The following is a 12,624-nucleotide window of genomic DNA, read 5'->3' as shown; positions in this document are numbered from 1 at the left end:
TCGGCGTTGGTGTTTCGCTCCCAAGGAACCCTGAAAATGACAGCGCTTTCAAGTTATGGGCTCGTCGGTGCGAGATTGTGCTCCAAGCGCCGGCTATGACCAGGCACTTTCCAGAGACCGACCTGCCCAGGCCGAACGAGCTGCGGGCTCACCAGACCCGCCATGCATGCGATGTCGAGCAGGCGTCAGCCACTCGGGCACTGGATTCGTGCAAGTTTTACTGCGTAAGAGCGAGTTGGTAGTCGGTCGGCGGCTGTGCGCTGGCGTATACCGTGATCGCAGGAAATGCGATAGCCAAGACTCGCAGTCCATTCACTACCCTTTCTTACGTGATAATGCTTTTGCAAATTCCGTACGTGATTAGTCGACGCCGGCTGCAGCTTACAAGAGAGAGAGATGCAAATGAAAGGAAGGCAGGGAGGTTAACCAGACTTAAAACGTCCGGTTTGCTACCCTGCACTAGGGGAAGGGAAAGGGGAAATAAAGACGGAAAGAAGAGCGTGACAAAAATGAAAGCATGAGAAAAAAAAATATGAGAAGGGACGAAATGGGGTCATTAGAGTCTTTCTAATAGGCCACTGTCGCGTAGAAAAGTCAACAGAGCCTTGACCGACTTTTGATGCGACGACAGTTCACGTCGGCATTCCAAAACTGACTGTTCTGAAAGTGGCCTGTCGTCAAGGCGCGCCAACGCGGTCGCTAGTGACAGCCGGTGCGCGCTGTATCGAGGACAGTGGCAAAGCACGTGTTCGATAGTCTCTTCGCCGCCGCAGTGTCTGCAAGCCGCGCTGTCATCCATACCGACTCGGAAGGCGAAGGATCTTGTATAGGCGACACCAAGCCACAGTCGGCAAAGTACTGCTGTTTCGAGTCGAGAGAGTCTAGGCGGGGGTCGAAGTCGAAGGGATGGGTCCAGTCGGTGTAGACGTGTATGCTTTAGGCTGGGTGTGTTCCATAAAGTTTTGATGGCTTCATTTGCAAGCACACGAATTTTCGTTGCAGCGTCTGTTCTTGAGAATGGAATGGAGTCTTGTAAGCCCTCCTCGTGTGCAGATCGTGCTGCTGCGTCGGCAAGTTCATTGCCCATTATGCCACAGTGGCTTGGAATCCACTGCAACGTGATGTCGTGTCCTTGCTCGACGAGGTGGTGATAAGCTGAACTGTTTTAGTGAGTCAGAGCGTGAAGTGAGGCGGCCAAGATGAGGCCTGCGATCCGAGCCTGTGGCTCTGCTCATCGAGCGTCCCCGTTGGCTACCCGGTTTCATGTATTCATCTAATCCGACCTCGTACGAAAAACATCGCAATGGTTTCTGTCGACCTACAGCGATGGCGGCCCGCATTAAACAATAAATAAATAAATAAATAAATAAATAAATAAATAAATAAATAAATGACCTGTTCTACGTAGGGGAGTGAGAAAAAAAAGAAAAAAAGCTAGTGATGAGGAGTAACCGTGTTAACAACGTTACTCGACCCTGAAAGACTCGTCCCCTGAAGAGGATGAACTGTTAAGCCACCAACAATTAGTCCTGATGAGAGGAACATTTGCTGCTTTCACATACTGGGGGCTAAGTGCTGTGGGATATCGGCCGCTAGGCGCGCTAAGACATGATCGCAGTCACATCGTGACCAAGAAAGAGGCCAAGTGGAGCGCAGGATCAGCCAGGGCCAGCAAGCCGGAATTCGGACCCAGGTCAACTCCACAGTGTTTACCAATAGTGCATAATCAAGTGTTTACCCCTTCATGTGCTCCCCTATACAGATCAACTGTTTCACCTCCAAGGCCAACCCACACAAATGTTCCATGGGGGAGTAACTCTACAGCTCCTTTTTTTATTATTATTGAAGCGAATGTTAGGAGAGGCTGGCGCCTTTATGGTGGCACCGGCTACTCCTTGTCACTTGGCAAACGAAACAAATTTGCGTAAAAAGGGAGAATAGCGATACAAAATATAACACTCAGTAGAACACCGGATCAATAAAAAATATACAGTCCAACAGTACATGAGTCGCAAAGTTCTTTGCATTAGTTCAGTCCACGTACGCATGTATATAGTCAGATGCTTTGAACAGCCAAAACACACAACACATGTAATTTTTCTGTTTTGAGGTGGTGGGCCAGCCGTAGCTCAAGATTGTTTCTATTTCTGTATACCTTGAATGCATAGCTTGTCACTCAACATAAAACATTCAAAGAAACGTCGAGCTGCTTTCAAGAGGGGGGGAGGTATGTGCAGAAAGAGATGCCACAATCTGGATGCACAGCCATTTTGTGCTCAAGAGAGTCTTTCCAATGCCTTACACTGTAAACATATTTGCACCCTTAAAGGTGTAAGGGTGTAAATAAGTTTCCAGAGTATACCGCTTTCTGATCGAAAGAACTTGAGTAGATTCATTTGTTCGTAGAACATGCTATCTGAAGAAATTATGATCGTATATTCAATTACGGGGCTCAGGGGCCCAAAGCAATGCAGTGGCGGCTCCGGATTCGTTTTTGCCTCCCGTGGAGACCCACCCAAAGCTCGGTACCAAGCGTCCTTGCATTCGATTCCATCGGAAGCTGCGGCTGCAGATTAAACCCGTGACTCGGGTCAGCTCTGCACCAGTCACCTGGGCGGGAATAATGCTCGTAGGTTAACTTTAGCTGAATAACACGATCTTTATGCGTTGTGCTCAGCTACACTGTTGCATTCACAAAGTTTACCGGTGAATAATAATAATAATAATAATAATAATAATAATAATAATAATAATAATAATAATAATAATAATAATAATAATAATAATGATGATGATGATGATGATGATGATGCCGCTGCTGATGGTGGTGGTGATGAAATGATGGTGATGATGACTATTGCCTGCATCATGGTTTACGTTGTATATGACGCACCGAATAACGGTTCTTACGTTGCTTCAGACTGTTTCGATACCTTTTGAGGCTACAAAAGTTCGAGCTAATTATGGAGCTATTTGGCGTGAGCTCTCTTCACATGTTTTGGATAGGGACCGTGTTTAAGAAGCAGAACAGATAAACTGACCCCTCGCTGTTGCAAGGGGCAGTCGCTAAAAGAAAATAAATAATACCCTCATGGAAAATGGATTTGTCTGCATCTAATTTGACGTTTCGAATAACAGCTATCATGTTCTCTGAAACGCTTTGCATTCCACCACAGGTTATATGAAATTTCACGCTAATTGTGAAGGCGAAGGTTAACGTGAGCCAGTTTCATTCGCTTGTGGGCGTGTCCGTGTCAGGTAAGTTAATCCCATAGCACACGCAATGGCAGGTTATTAATTATTCCTACGTACGCAGGTTGATAAAATTGCTGGCGAACGTCCGGATATATAAAAATAACAAAAAAATAATTGCGAATAATACGCAAGGTCATTTTTCTTGGGATTGTATACGTAAAGTTGAATGCACAGAAGGCAGACACGTGACGTTGTACCGATCCATTATTCTCAGAGAGACACGCTGAATGACGAGATACCTAAAATAAAACCTCATTCTGCCGTGCGAGCTCACTTCCACTCCACTGAATCTCATTGGTTAATAGAATTTTGGCTGACTAGAAGTGGGCGAAACGCGAATAGTGCAATTTTTCCTTTTCTTTCGTTCTTTTTTATTTTCAAAGGCAGAAAGTTTTCCACTTATAACGTCGAGAAACTTGTTTCATATTGCCGTTGGCTTTAGTAATACGAATGGAGGTCCTCAAAAAGCGCCTGCTAGTTTTTCCTCGAAGCTGCGTCGCAATGGCGCGAAACAAATTCGTCTTATATGTAACTAACGCTTCTCGCTTGAACTCGCTGACGAGGGAGAAGTTGCTGAAATATATTTTTTTTTTCTTTTTGGCTACAGTAACATGGATGACACTGCGAACACTGCAAGGGACGACGACGCAATACGATACAACTTTGAGTCGTCGTTATGCATTGCATCGCAACGTGTTTTGAAATGATCTTGAATACTTCCCGTACAAGCGGTGCGATGCCGTCGGTGAAAGATGTATGTAAATTGCATTAGTTTTGAAAACTGAAAAATTTGGTGCGGATTCATCTTTTTGTTCGTGTGAGTGGCTGTACGAGCCGCAAGATGTATGTGAGTAATTTAATACGTGGTTCTTTAATATTGACACCAAGAGACCGACTAATTAATTAAGATCTGTTAGTTAATAAACCAACCGTTTGTACCCTTCACCGGCTGTATAATGCGTGAGCACGACCAAAGCGACCCATTTCTTGAGCAGGAATAAAATCTATACACTGGACAAGTTCCACTGATTGTCTCGCAATGACGAACACAGAGGCAACGGCATAGCAGAATATGTATCGTACGCTATGTTGAAAATCAAGATTTGGTTAAACATTGCTCGTCTTTGATTTTAACAGTTACAGGATAATGAAAGAGCATTATACAATTTCGCATCATTGGCTCTAACCTCGTACATTTTCCAACGTTATCAGCGGAGTACCTAAAAAAAAAAACGGCATTAAATTTCTGCGCTCGGCGTTAATGGGCCATATTCGTTGGAAAGAGTTCAGGACAGTATGTGGGGGGCAACGAGGTGCCCTACGTCACGAACGATCGTAAGTAGAAAAACAATAACAATGTAGAAACACAGAAGAATTGCAGCGACCTCGGCTTGCTGATTGGAATATTTATGGGCTTGGGCTCCAGAAAAGACCCGCCGAGGTTGAGCGTCTCGCGCTGCACGTAGCGATCGCAGCGAGGAGAAGCGAGAAATGGATCGAGACATCGCCGGGCCATCGAGTTTTCCTGGTCACTCCTGAGTCATCCTTCTCCACTGGCGATGACAGCACGCTCAGTGTCGGTGCTTCCCGGCAGAAGTGAGAGCGATGCGTGGAGTCCGCGCGACCGACGCATCTGGCAGAGGCGAGCGAGCGCTCGTAGACGTCACCGGCACGCGCCGTCTCCTTGCCCAATGGGAAAAGTTACCAGCCGTGACGTCACGCCGCGACGCGGCTCCCCTGTGGGCCGGGCCGGCCTCCGAGCGAGCGCCGATCGGCGTGCGTCCGGCAGTCGTAGTGAGGTCTGGCGCTGGTGGGAGGTCGGTTCGCGTGCTGTCGCCTCGTCAGTGCCGCGGTACTGGTGGGAGGATAACCGCGTCGTGACTGCACCATGCTCAAGCACGTGCATTCGTCCACAACCACCCTGTCTCCGTTCCGTTGCATCAAGCCGCAAGCCAACGATGCGCTGAGCCTCAACAGCAGCGTGAGCTTCGGCAGCGGAGGCGCCGAGCAGCTGTCTTCGCGGTCATCGAGCACGAGCAGCCTGCACGAGGCGCTGCCGCCTAGGAAGGTCAGTTTGCCGCACCCCACTCGGTGTCCAGTGCACGTCATTTTTGCAGTGGTGGTGCGCGAACATACGCACAAACACACCGGGATTCCCTGCGGCGTGATAGCTACGGCGCACGTGCTTTCGGACTGCGTTTGAGCTGTCAGCGCCGAGCGCTCTGGAGGCGCAACGCTGCGCCTCCGGGGCAGAATCTCGTGTGCTTTTCTGTTCGACCCCCGAGTGTGTGCATGCTGCAGTTTTCTCATGACGGTCTAGTTCGTATGCTTGCAAGCTCGCATTTGTTTCATATTTTGGTGCAAATGCTGCAGCACAGCTCTCGCCGGTCACAGTGTTCCGTCTAAGCACAGGGCAAATAGTGTTCAAAGTATCTAAATAATTCGCACCCGTGCAAGTTTATTTTGTAGCACTCAAAAAGACACGAAGCATGCGCCGTCGGTATATTTCCCGAAGTACCAAAGCCAAGAAATGAAAAGCAGCGGTCTCTCAACCGGCGCTGATGGCAGCGTCAAAAAGCTGCGCGGTTGCTGCTTTCTTTATCTCCGAAAAGGCAGCGTTCACTGACTTCTCCAACTGTCTAGAGCTGCTGGTCTCGCACTGGAAAGGAGCCGTGTTTGCTTTGGCGCGATCACCTCCTTTGCTTCTGCCCGTCCCCACAATTCCCCCTAATGTTCGGGAGGGGACGCGGGCAGGCGCCGCAGAGGAGTTTCACGTTTCACGCCGGCGGCTGGGAAGGTTTCCCCAAGCGAGCATGCCTCAGTGGGAGGGGAGGTGGCACTCCAAGGACGGAGGCTGCCACTTGTTGCTTCAACGTTTGTTGCCCCCAGTACGAAATCGCTGTTGGCCCCTAGTTTCCGTTGGAAAATTTTCTTGAAAGAGTAGGATGCAGCTCTTATCTTGTTTGCGTCGTTTCACAATCGCTATTTCTTTGCGATGAAGTAGTAGTCCTCGCTTATTACGCTCCGAAGTGTGGAAAGTTGAGTCACTAAATATACGTCTACCCTAAAATTTTATAACTAAGGCGAACGTGCAGTTTAGTCCATGCCACTTCAAGCATCTGCGAAACGAAAACCTACTCGACCACCATTGTCGAGTGTACGTAGTAGATTCGGTAAACGGGCAACCATTTTTATCTCTATTCCGCCAAAAGGGTAAAGTAAAACAATTGTAACTTCTTTTCCATTATATTTATTTATTCGGTTTGTTCATTTATTTATTTATTATTACTTCTGACGCTATCGTTTAAGGTAGAGTGTAGTCTATAGCTTAAAGATCAGTCATCGAATAGGTAGAGTGGCGCCGTGCGTTTTCACCAGTAGCTCCAGGTCTATTGAATCCTTCCTTCCAATCTTTGCAAGCTGGCGGTGTGAACTGGCATCTTCCTGCGAAAAATTGCCACTGTCTCGTTCGCTCATCGTATATCGACGCCTTCAGTCAGATGTGAGTTTCCACGACTTGACTTGTGGGTTCCACGTCCGAAAATTTGCTGTTGGAGCGATCGCGAGAAACATAAAACAACACTGGTGTTCTATTCTTGTGTGTCCGTAGGCATTCTTTTTTTTTTTTGTAAGGGGTGGGTGGGGGCGGGGGGGTGAGTGCTGAATTACTTAAATGTTCAGAAAATTGATCGCGGTTCATACAGAGGACATTCGTAGCTGGCTGGCTTCTTCCAGTGGCGCTTCCTTACGCTGGGTAATTGCTAATTCGAGCCATCGTATTTTGTTTTTTTCTCGGGAGACGTTACAAGTTTCGGTATGGTTATGTTAGCGTGGGTACACTTGTGAGTGCAGCCGAATGCTGGCGCTGCCAGTGCGTCTGACCTCAACGACCTGGTATTGTCAGTGAAGCTGCATCGGACGTGATTACTTGACGAACAAAGACACGGGTACCGGTGGCTCGTGTTTTAATATTATCATGCCACTTCTGCAAGAGTCAGTCCTCACCTCCCTTCGCCCACAGACACACACATACCTTCCTTTTTTTTCTTTTTTCCTGCGTCAATTGTCTCTTCGTTGTTCGTTGGCCCCGTTAGGCGAGTGCATAAACATATCCGACAAAGCACAACTTCTTTGTGCCAACCTTTGTACTGCAAACTTATCGCCATTCGGTGTCGTCACTGTTCCCCCCCCAGTGAACCCCGGCGCGGTCTGCCATTTTGCCTGGCACGCCGCGGGCGGTTTCGTAGAGGCGGTCCCCGAGCAACTTGATGGCGCTTTCAACACGCTGTTTCCCCGCGGCGTTAAAGTCTTTCACGCTCGCCGGGGAGCCGTCCGGATAAAACAAAGCAAAAGCCACAATGAGGATACCCGTCGTTTATTCAGCGAGGGGGGCTCCGTTCGGCAGCTCAGTTACGCACTTTGCGGCTACCGGGCGCGCGCGACCCCGTTTGTCCGAGGCGTTGCAGTCGTTTGTGTGCATCGGACCGCCCGGCGAACGCGCGTACACATCATTGTGAGCGCACGCGATGCAGGCCCGCTAATGTCTCGCGCGCCTTGTTTTCGCAAACTGTGTTTGCCGGCCAGCCCGCGCGGAAGAGATTGTTTCGAATCATTGAGGATACGGGCTTGTGCCGCATTGCCCGCATGCTGGATGGCACGGCTGCCCTTTCGCAACCCCCTCGGCGGAGCTCGCGTCGGCGCGCGTTTTATGCAGCGGGGGGACGCTATTCAAAAGATCGGTTCGAAATAACCTTGGACGCGCACGAGACGTTTTGCACAGAACCGAGCATTTTGGGCGATCTGCTTTTTTAACTTGGCGATAAGATGTTAGCGACTAAATACCCTTTAGGGGGGCTAAGGAAGTGTCTAGGATGAAGAAGACTGTGGGGAGAGATTAAAGCAGAGCGCTTTTGTTAATCAAGTACCATGCCCTACTGGAAGCCTTCCCTGGCTTGGAGCATAGTTGGGAATGCTGTATGGACGCGTCGATTTCGGCGCATTATTTATTTATTTTTATTTAAAAAAAATTTTTAACCGGGAAGGCGAAATTAAATTTAACCTATAGACGAGACCTTGAGGAAGGTTTGCATAGCTTTAGCACCAACGTCGGTGTTGTGGGATGCCAGTGTAAATTGCCTCGCCGGCCGTGCTTTCTGTGCCTTTGTTGACAGCTTATCGCACGCTGCGTCTACAGTGCAGGGGCAAGAACCCATCACAGCGCGTACTTCCTGTGGATCTCTTGGCACGCGTGTTATCGGCCGCCTTGAAGTCGCCGGTCGCGCCTTTCGGCGCCTCGTTTATCTGTCGTCGCCATGTGCGTGCGGACAGCTCGGGAATAAAAGAGGGAGACAGATAAGGCAACTGCCACCGTCCTGGATGGACGGAGACAGCTTTTATGGTTGCTGTGGTTACGCGCTCTCTCTCTCTTCGGGAGACTCCATGAACTTCAGCGGGGCAGCACTAGTAGGAAACTCTAATGCTATTGTGTGCGTATACCAGCGATTAGCGACTGCGCAATCCTTGAATCGCATCCAGGAGAGAAGATATATTAGGATTGGCTATTTAAACGACACGGTGAGGTCATTTGCCCGCTGAACATGTAGTTCAAGAGCTCCTCAGAGGCTGCTCACTGATATGTGCGGGAAACATCTTGTACATATAGGCAAATATTTTGTACCAGGAATGGGTCAGTGTGTGTGAAGCGACGGCGAACGAGCAATGAATCAGTCATTCTCTTCCAGAAGCGCTTATCGTTTTGCCTTCGGCGCATTCAAGCGGCGGTCGCTTGTACAAGAGCACGCTACAGCTGTTTCCGTCTCTTAGCGCAACAACGAGAAGTCGGCGGAACTGGTTGCTGGAGGCGCGCGTACGTGCCGGCGTGACTCACGCTTGTTTTTTTTGCCGTTGTCGCACTTAAATTTCCCGCATATGCAGATAGCGCGCATTCGCCGTGCTTTCGTGTTGAAAGTTCCTGAATGTTCAGCAAGATGCGGAACTCCAGGTTCATATATATGCTCGGAGCATTAGGTGCGCTAGATCGGTTTTCAAAGAATAGGCGCCGGCCGATTGCGATGGCAAACGTACCATATTTGCACGATTCTAACGCCCACCTTTTTTTTAAAAATAAGACGTGCCTTCAAATATTTCCATGTGCGTTACAATCGCAACTATTTCTATTCAACATCACGAACAAAACGGATACTTATGTAAAAAAAAAAAAAAGCTCATTGCAAACTAGCTAACCACACTGCCATCGAGCGTACGTTGTTCTTTTACCATTTTACGCCTTGGTTTGCGGTCGCCATTTTTCAGTTTGCTGTACGCCTGACGTAGTGCGTGCTTCTTCTCAACCTCCTTTTGTGGAAGTAGCCCAGTGGCAGGATGAAGAAAAAATGACGTTTTTATTACGAGGCATCCTTAAGCGTAAGGTGATCCTTCTGGAAGGAAGGGTAAACGGGCAGGGTCGCGTGGGTTAGGCGTTCCCAAGATAGGTGTCCTCAACTGGCGGTGACAAAAGAATTTCTAATGCATTAGCCGCAACTGAAGATCACTCTCTGTTGTCGGTACACAGCGAAAACGAGGTGCCGTCGGTCTTCAACAGCGACTATCCTCTAACATTCACCTGTGTGTGGGTCTGTGTAAGTTCTGTGAGATCGTTTCAACACGGTACGCGTCGACTCGGGTTTCATTAGTTGATGTGCCGGGAAGAATCGGTACATCGATATATATATATATATATATATATATATATATATATATTATGTGTGTGTGTGTGTGTGCGTGTGTGTGTGTGTGTGTGTGTGTGTGTGTGTTTTGCGTTGTTTGTGTGTGCGGCGCTGTATCTTGAAAAGCCATCTCCGACGGGGACAGAGTCCGCCGTGCACTGTGTTTTCGCGGCTTAGTTCACGTTTATGTGGGAGGAAAGCGCGAAGGTCAGTTTGCTCGCTGCTGCTGCCGCACTTCCTCGCTTCAGGGTTTTGGTAGCGAGTTTCCGCGGTCATCGAGTGAGACGTGTTCATGTTTGCTTGTGCGCGCGTGACACCATGCTTGTTAACTTAGTATAAGCTTATGTTTACAAGTTTATACGGCCGGTAAATCTACTATCCTTGCTTCGTATAGCTGTCCACTAATTTGCTATCACAATCGGTGCTTCGCATCTAGGACGGAATTGCGACTTCTTTTCTCGTAACTGATCTCGTGCCTCCGGCCGCCTTCGCGAATAATTTGCAAACTTGGCAGAAATCTGCTGTTACGAGCATTTCTAGCGTAATAACTTTTTTTTATCTATGCGGGCCCACTTCACAACGCCTTTCTAACGCGACCTGCAGCGGTATGACGCGCTCTCAGCAGATCGCCTAATCGGCGGGGAAACGTGTGCCTTTTCCTCGAAATATGCAACTGTATGATAAACACGTACACAGCACCTATTATGCATACTCTGGGCGCTGTGGAATAAATCGCTGCAGGCGTTGCGGGTAGCTGGCGCGTGACGTAATAACAGTTGCAAGAAAGAAAAAAAAAGAAAAAGATTTATGTCTGTTTTACGCACTCAGCGATGCGTTAATCTCCGAGAGCGACGACTCCCTTTCTTCGCAAACGCGCCTTCGACTGTTTTATATCTGAGCGGCGATGCTGTTCCAGTCGAGTTCACCGGGCATAATCAAATAGTTTCTGGGCTCTCCCGCTACTCGAGATCGCGATCGGCTCTGGAAAAAAAAAAAGAAAGTAAGAAAAAATGTGGTGGCCCGCGCTGGCGACCCTGAAAGTGGCGCTACTCTGGAAAACGCCCGAGGTGTGCACCGGGCGCTGGTTTTAATTGCGGCCACTGCTGTCCGATCCCCGCGTCACACTGTATATAACGCGTTCACCGACGCGGTGAAGTCCCGAGTACGTACAAGCACCTCGCAGCGCATAAAAAAGAAAAAAAAAAAGAAATGTCCCGTGGGAAAAGGCACCGCGAGACGCCTGCGCGGGCGGCCTGAGGGTGGCCGAGCCGGGCCAATTGCGAACGAGCCCTTTTCTTTCACCGTGTCTTGGACGAGTTCCATGTCTCATTCGCTTGTCACTAGCTCGCACGCATGTGGACGCGCAAGGAGATTTGGGCGCAACCAATGCGCAGCCCAGTTGCGGTGCGCGAGCAGCCACGGCGGCGTTTGTTTGCGGCGACAGCGAGGCCGTCTTGTCGCGCCGCCCGCGGAGCGCCCCCCCCCCCCCCTCCTCACATCTAGTTGCAACTGAAAGCGCCATTTGCGGACCGAGCGTGCCTCGCTCATCGAGGAGCCCTTGGAAGCTCCGTGGGCACGACTCGCGGATGAATGCCACCTCGTAATGAGTCGAGGGAATGGGGAAATGGTTCTTTCTTTTGATGCTGCGAAGGGCGTCCCGAGGTGTAGGCCGCTGCGAAGCCTACGCGTTTTGAGCGTAATACCTGTTCGAGGCAGAAGCGGTGAATGGTACAGCGCGTGGGAGGGGGCTGACCGCGGCGGCCATTCCTTTCTTGAGCGTAGGAGACGTACGCGCCGGTCCTTTTATTTTGTCGCGCCCGAGCTCGTACCTGATATTAGGCGATTTTATTTTCAGAACTGCGGCTAGACCTTTAGTCGCAACTGACATCGTTTACGACGCGCTTGTTGTGGCACCGAAGTAGGCGCTGTAACAACGAACAGGTTTTTTCTGACTTCGTGTTACGCTAATCATGTCCCGTTCCGAAATGAACTCATGGAAGCGCTCGCATTCGCTGAGAACAGCAAGATACTTGTTGAGCATTATGTTTCGTCCATAACCGTCAGCTCGAGTATAGAAATTGATACGCTCTGTTCCAGCTTTCGGAGGTCCATAACACGAGGTCTCGCGCAGATGACCTCGTGGCGCTCCTATTACCCCAGGCGTGTTTAATTTGCCGAAATTGTGCGCTACGGAAGCTGTCGCTGAGTGTTGTCTCCCGAAACGGTTATCCCTGCTTTGACTGTACAACTCTGCGGGGCGTACTTTCCGTGACAGACCTTTGTCAGTGCTGCTGACCAGGCATACGGACATACACATTATCCGACCCGCGGCGCTGAATGTCGTTAGGTGCGCAAGCCCACTTGTATTATTACTTACTTTATTTACGGTTTTCATTTCGCACAAAGTTCGCGCACCGTACTCCATGCCCTCTGCTTCTTTTCCCTCTCTGCCCTACTTTAACGTATGTCTCCACGGCTGTACAACATATACTATATACAACGCATGGCAGCCTTCCTTTTGAGATATGTGTGAGAACAACGCTGTGACTTTTCCCCCTTCCTAATCTGCGCTTGCCGAGCACTTTATGGTTGTAGCACTTCAAACTCGCTCTACAGCAGTTTCGGAAGTTATCACGCTTGCAAA

General features: G+C 49.3%; 1 protein-coding gene across 2 annotated transcripts in view; it reads left to right on the top strand.

Annotated features, from left to right (window-relative positions):
• Positions 1 to 5,029: 5,029 nt before the first annotated feature.
• Positions 5,030 to 12,624, top strand: part of rau (RA domain-containing protein rau) — a 76,355-nt gene continuing 68,760 nt past the window's right edge. The window contains exon 1 of one of the 2 annotated variants that reach the window (XM_065430925.1): positions 5,030 to 5,323. In XM_065430925.1, the coding sequence (XP_065286997.1) occupies positions 5,144 to 5,323 (180 nt within the window). In that variant the 5' untranslated portion in view covers positions 5,030 to 5,143. The remainder of the gene's footprint in view (positions 5,324 to 12,624) is intronic. The other variant, XM_065430926.2, reaches the window with a different exon arrangement.

Source organism: Dermacentor albipictus, chromosome 1 (genome assembly GCF_038994185.2).
Source record: "Dermacentor albipictus isolate Rhodes 1998 colony chromosome 1, USDA_Dalb.pri_finalv2, whole genome shotgun sequence".
Taxonomy (NCBI): Eukaryota; Metazoa; Arthropoda; class Arachnida; order Ixodida; family Ixodidae; genus Dermacentor; species Dermacentor albipictus.
The sequence above is the reverse complement of the archived record's forward strand: the minus strand, read 5'-3'. Positions and strand labels throughout refer to the sequence as shown.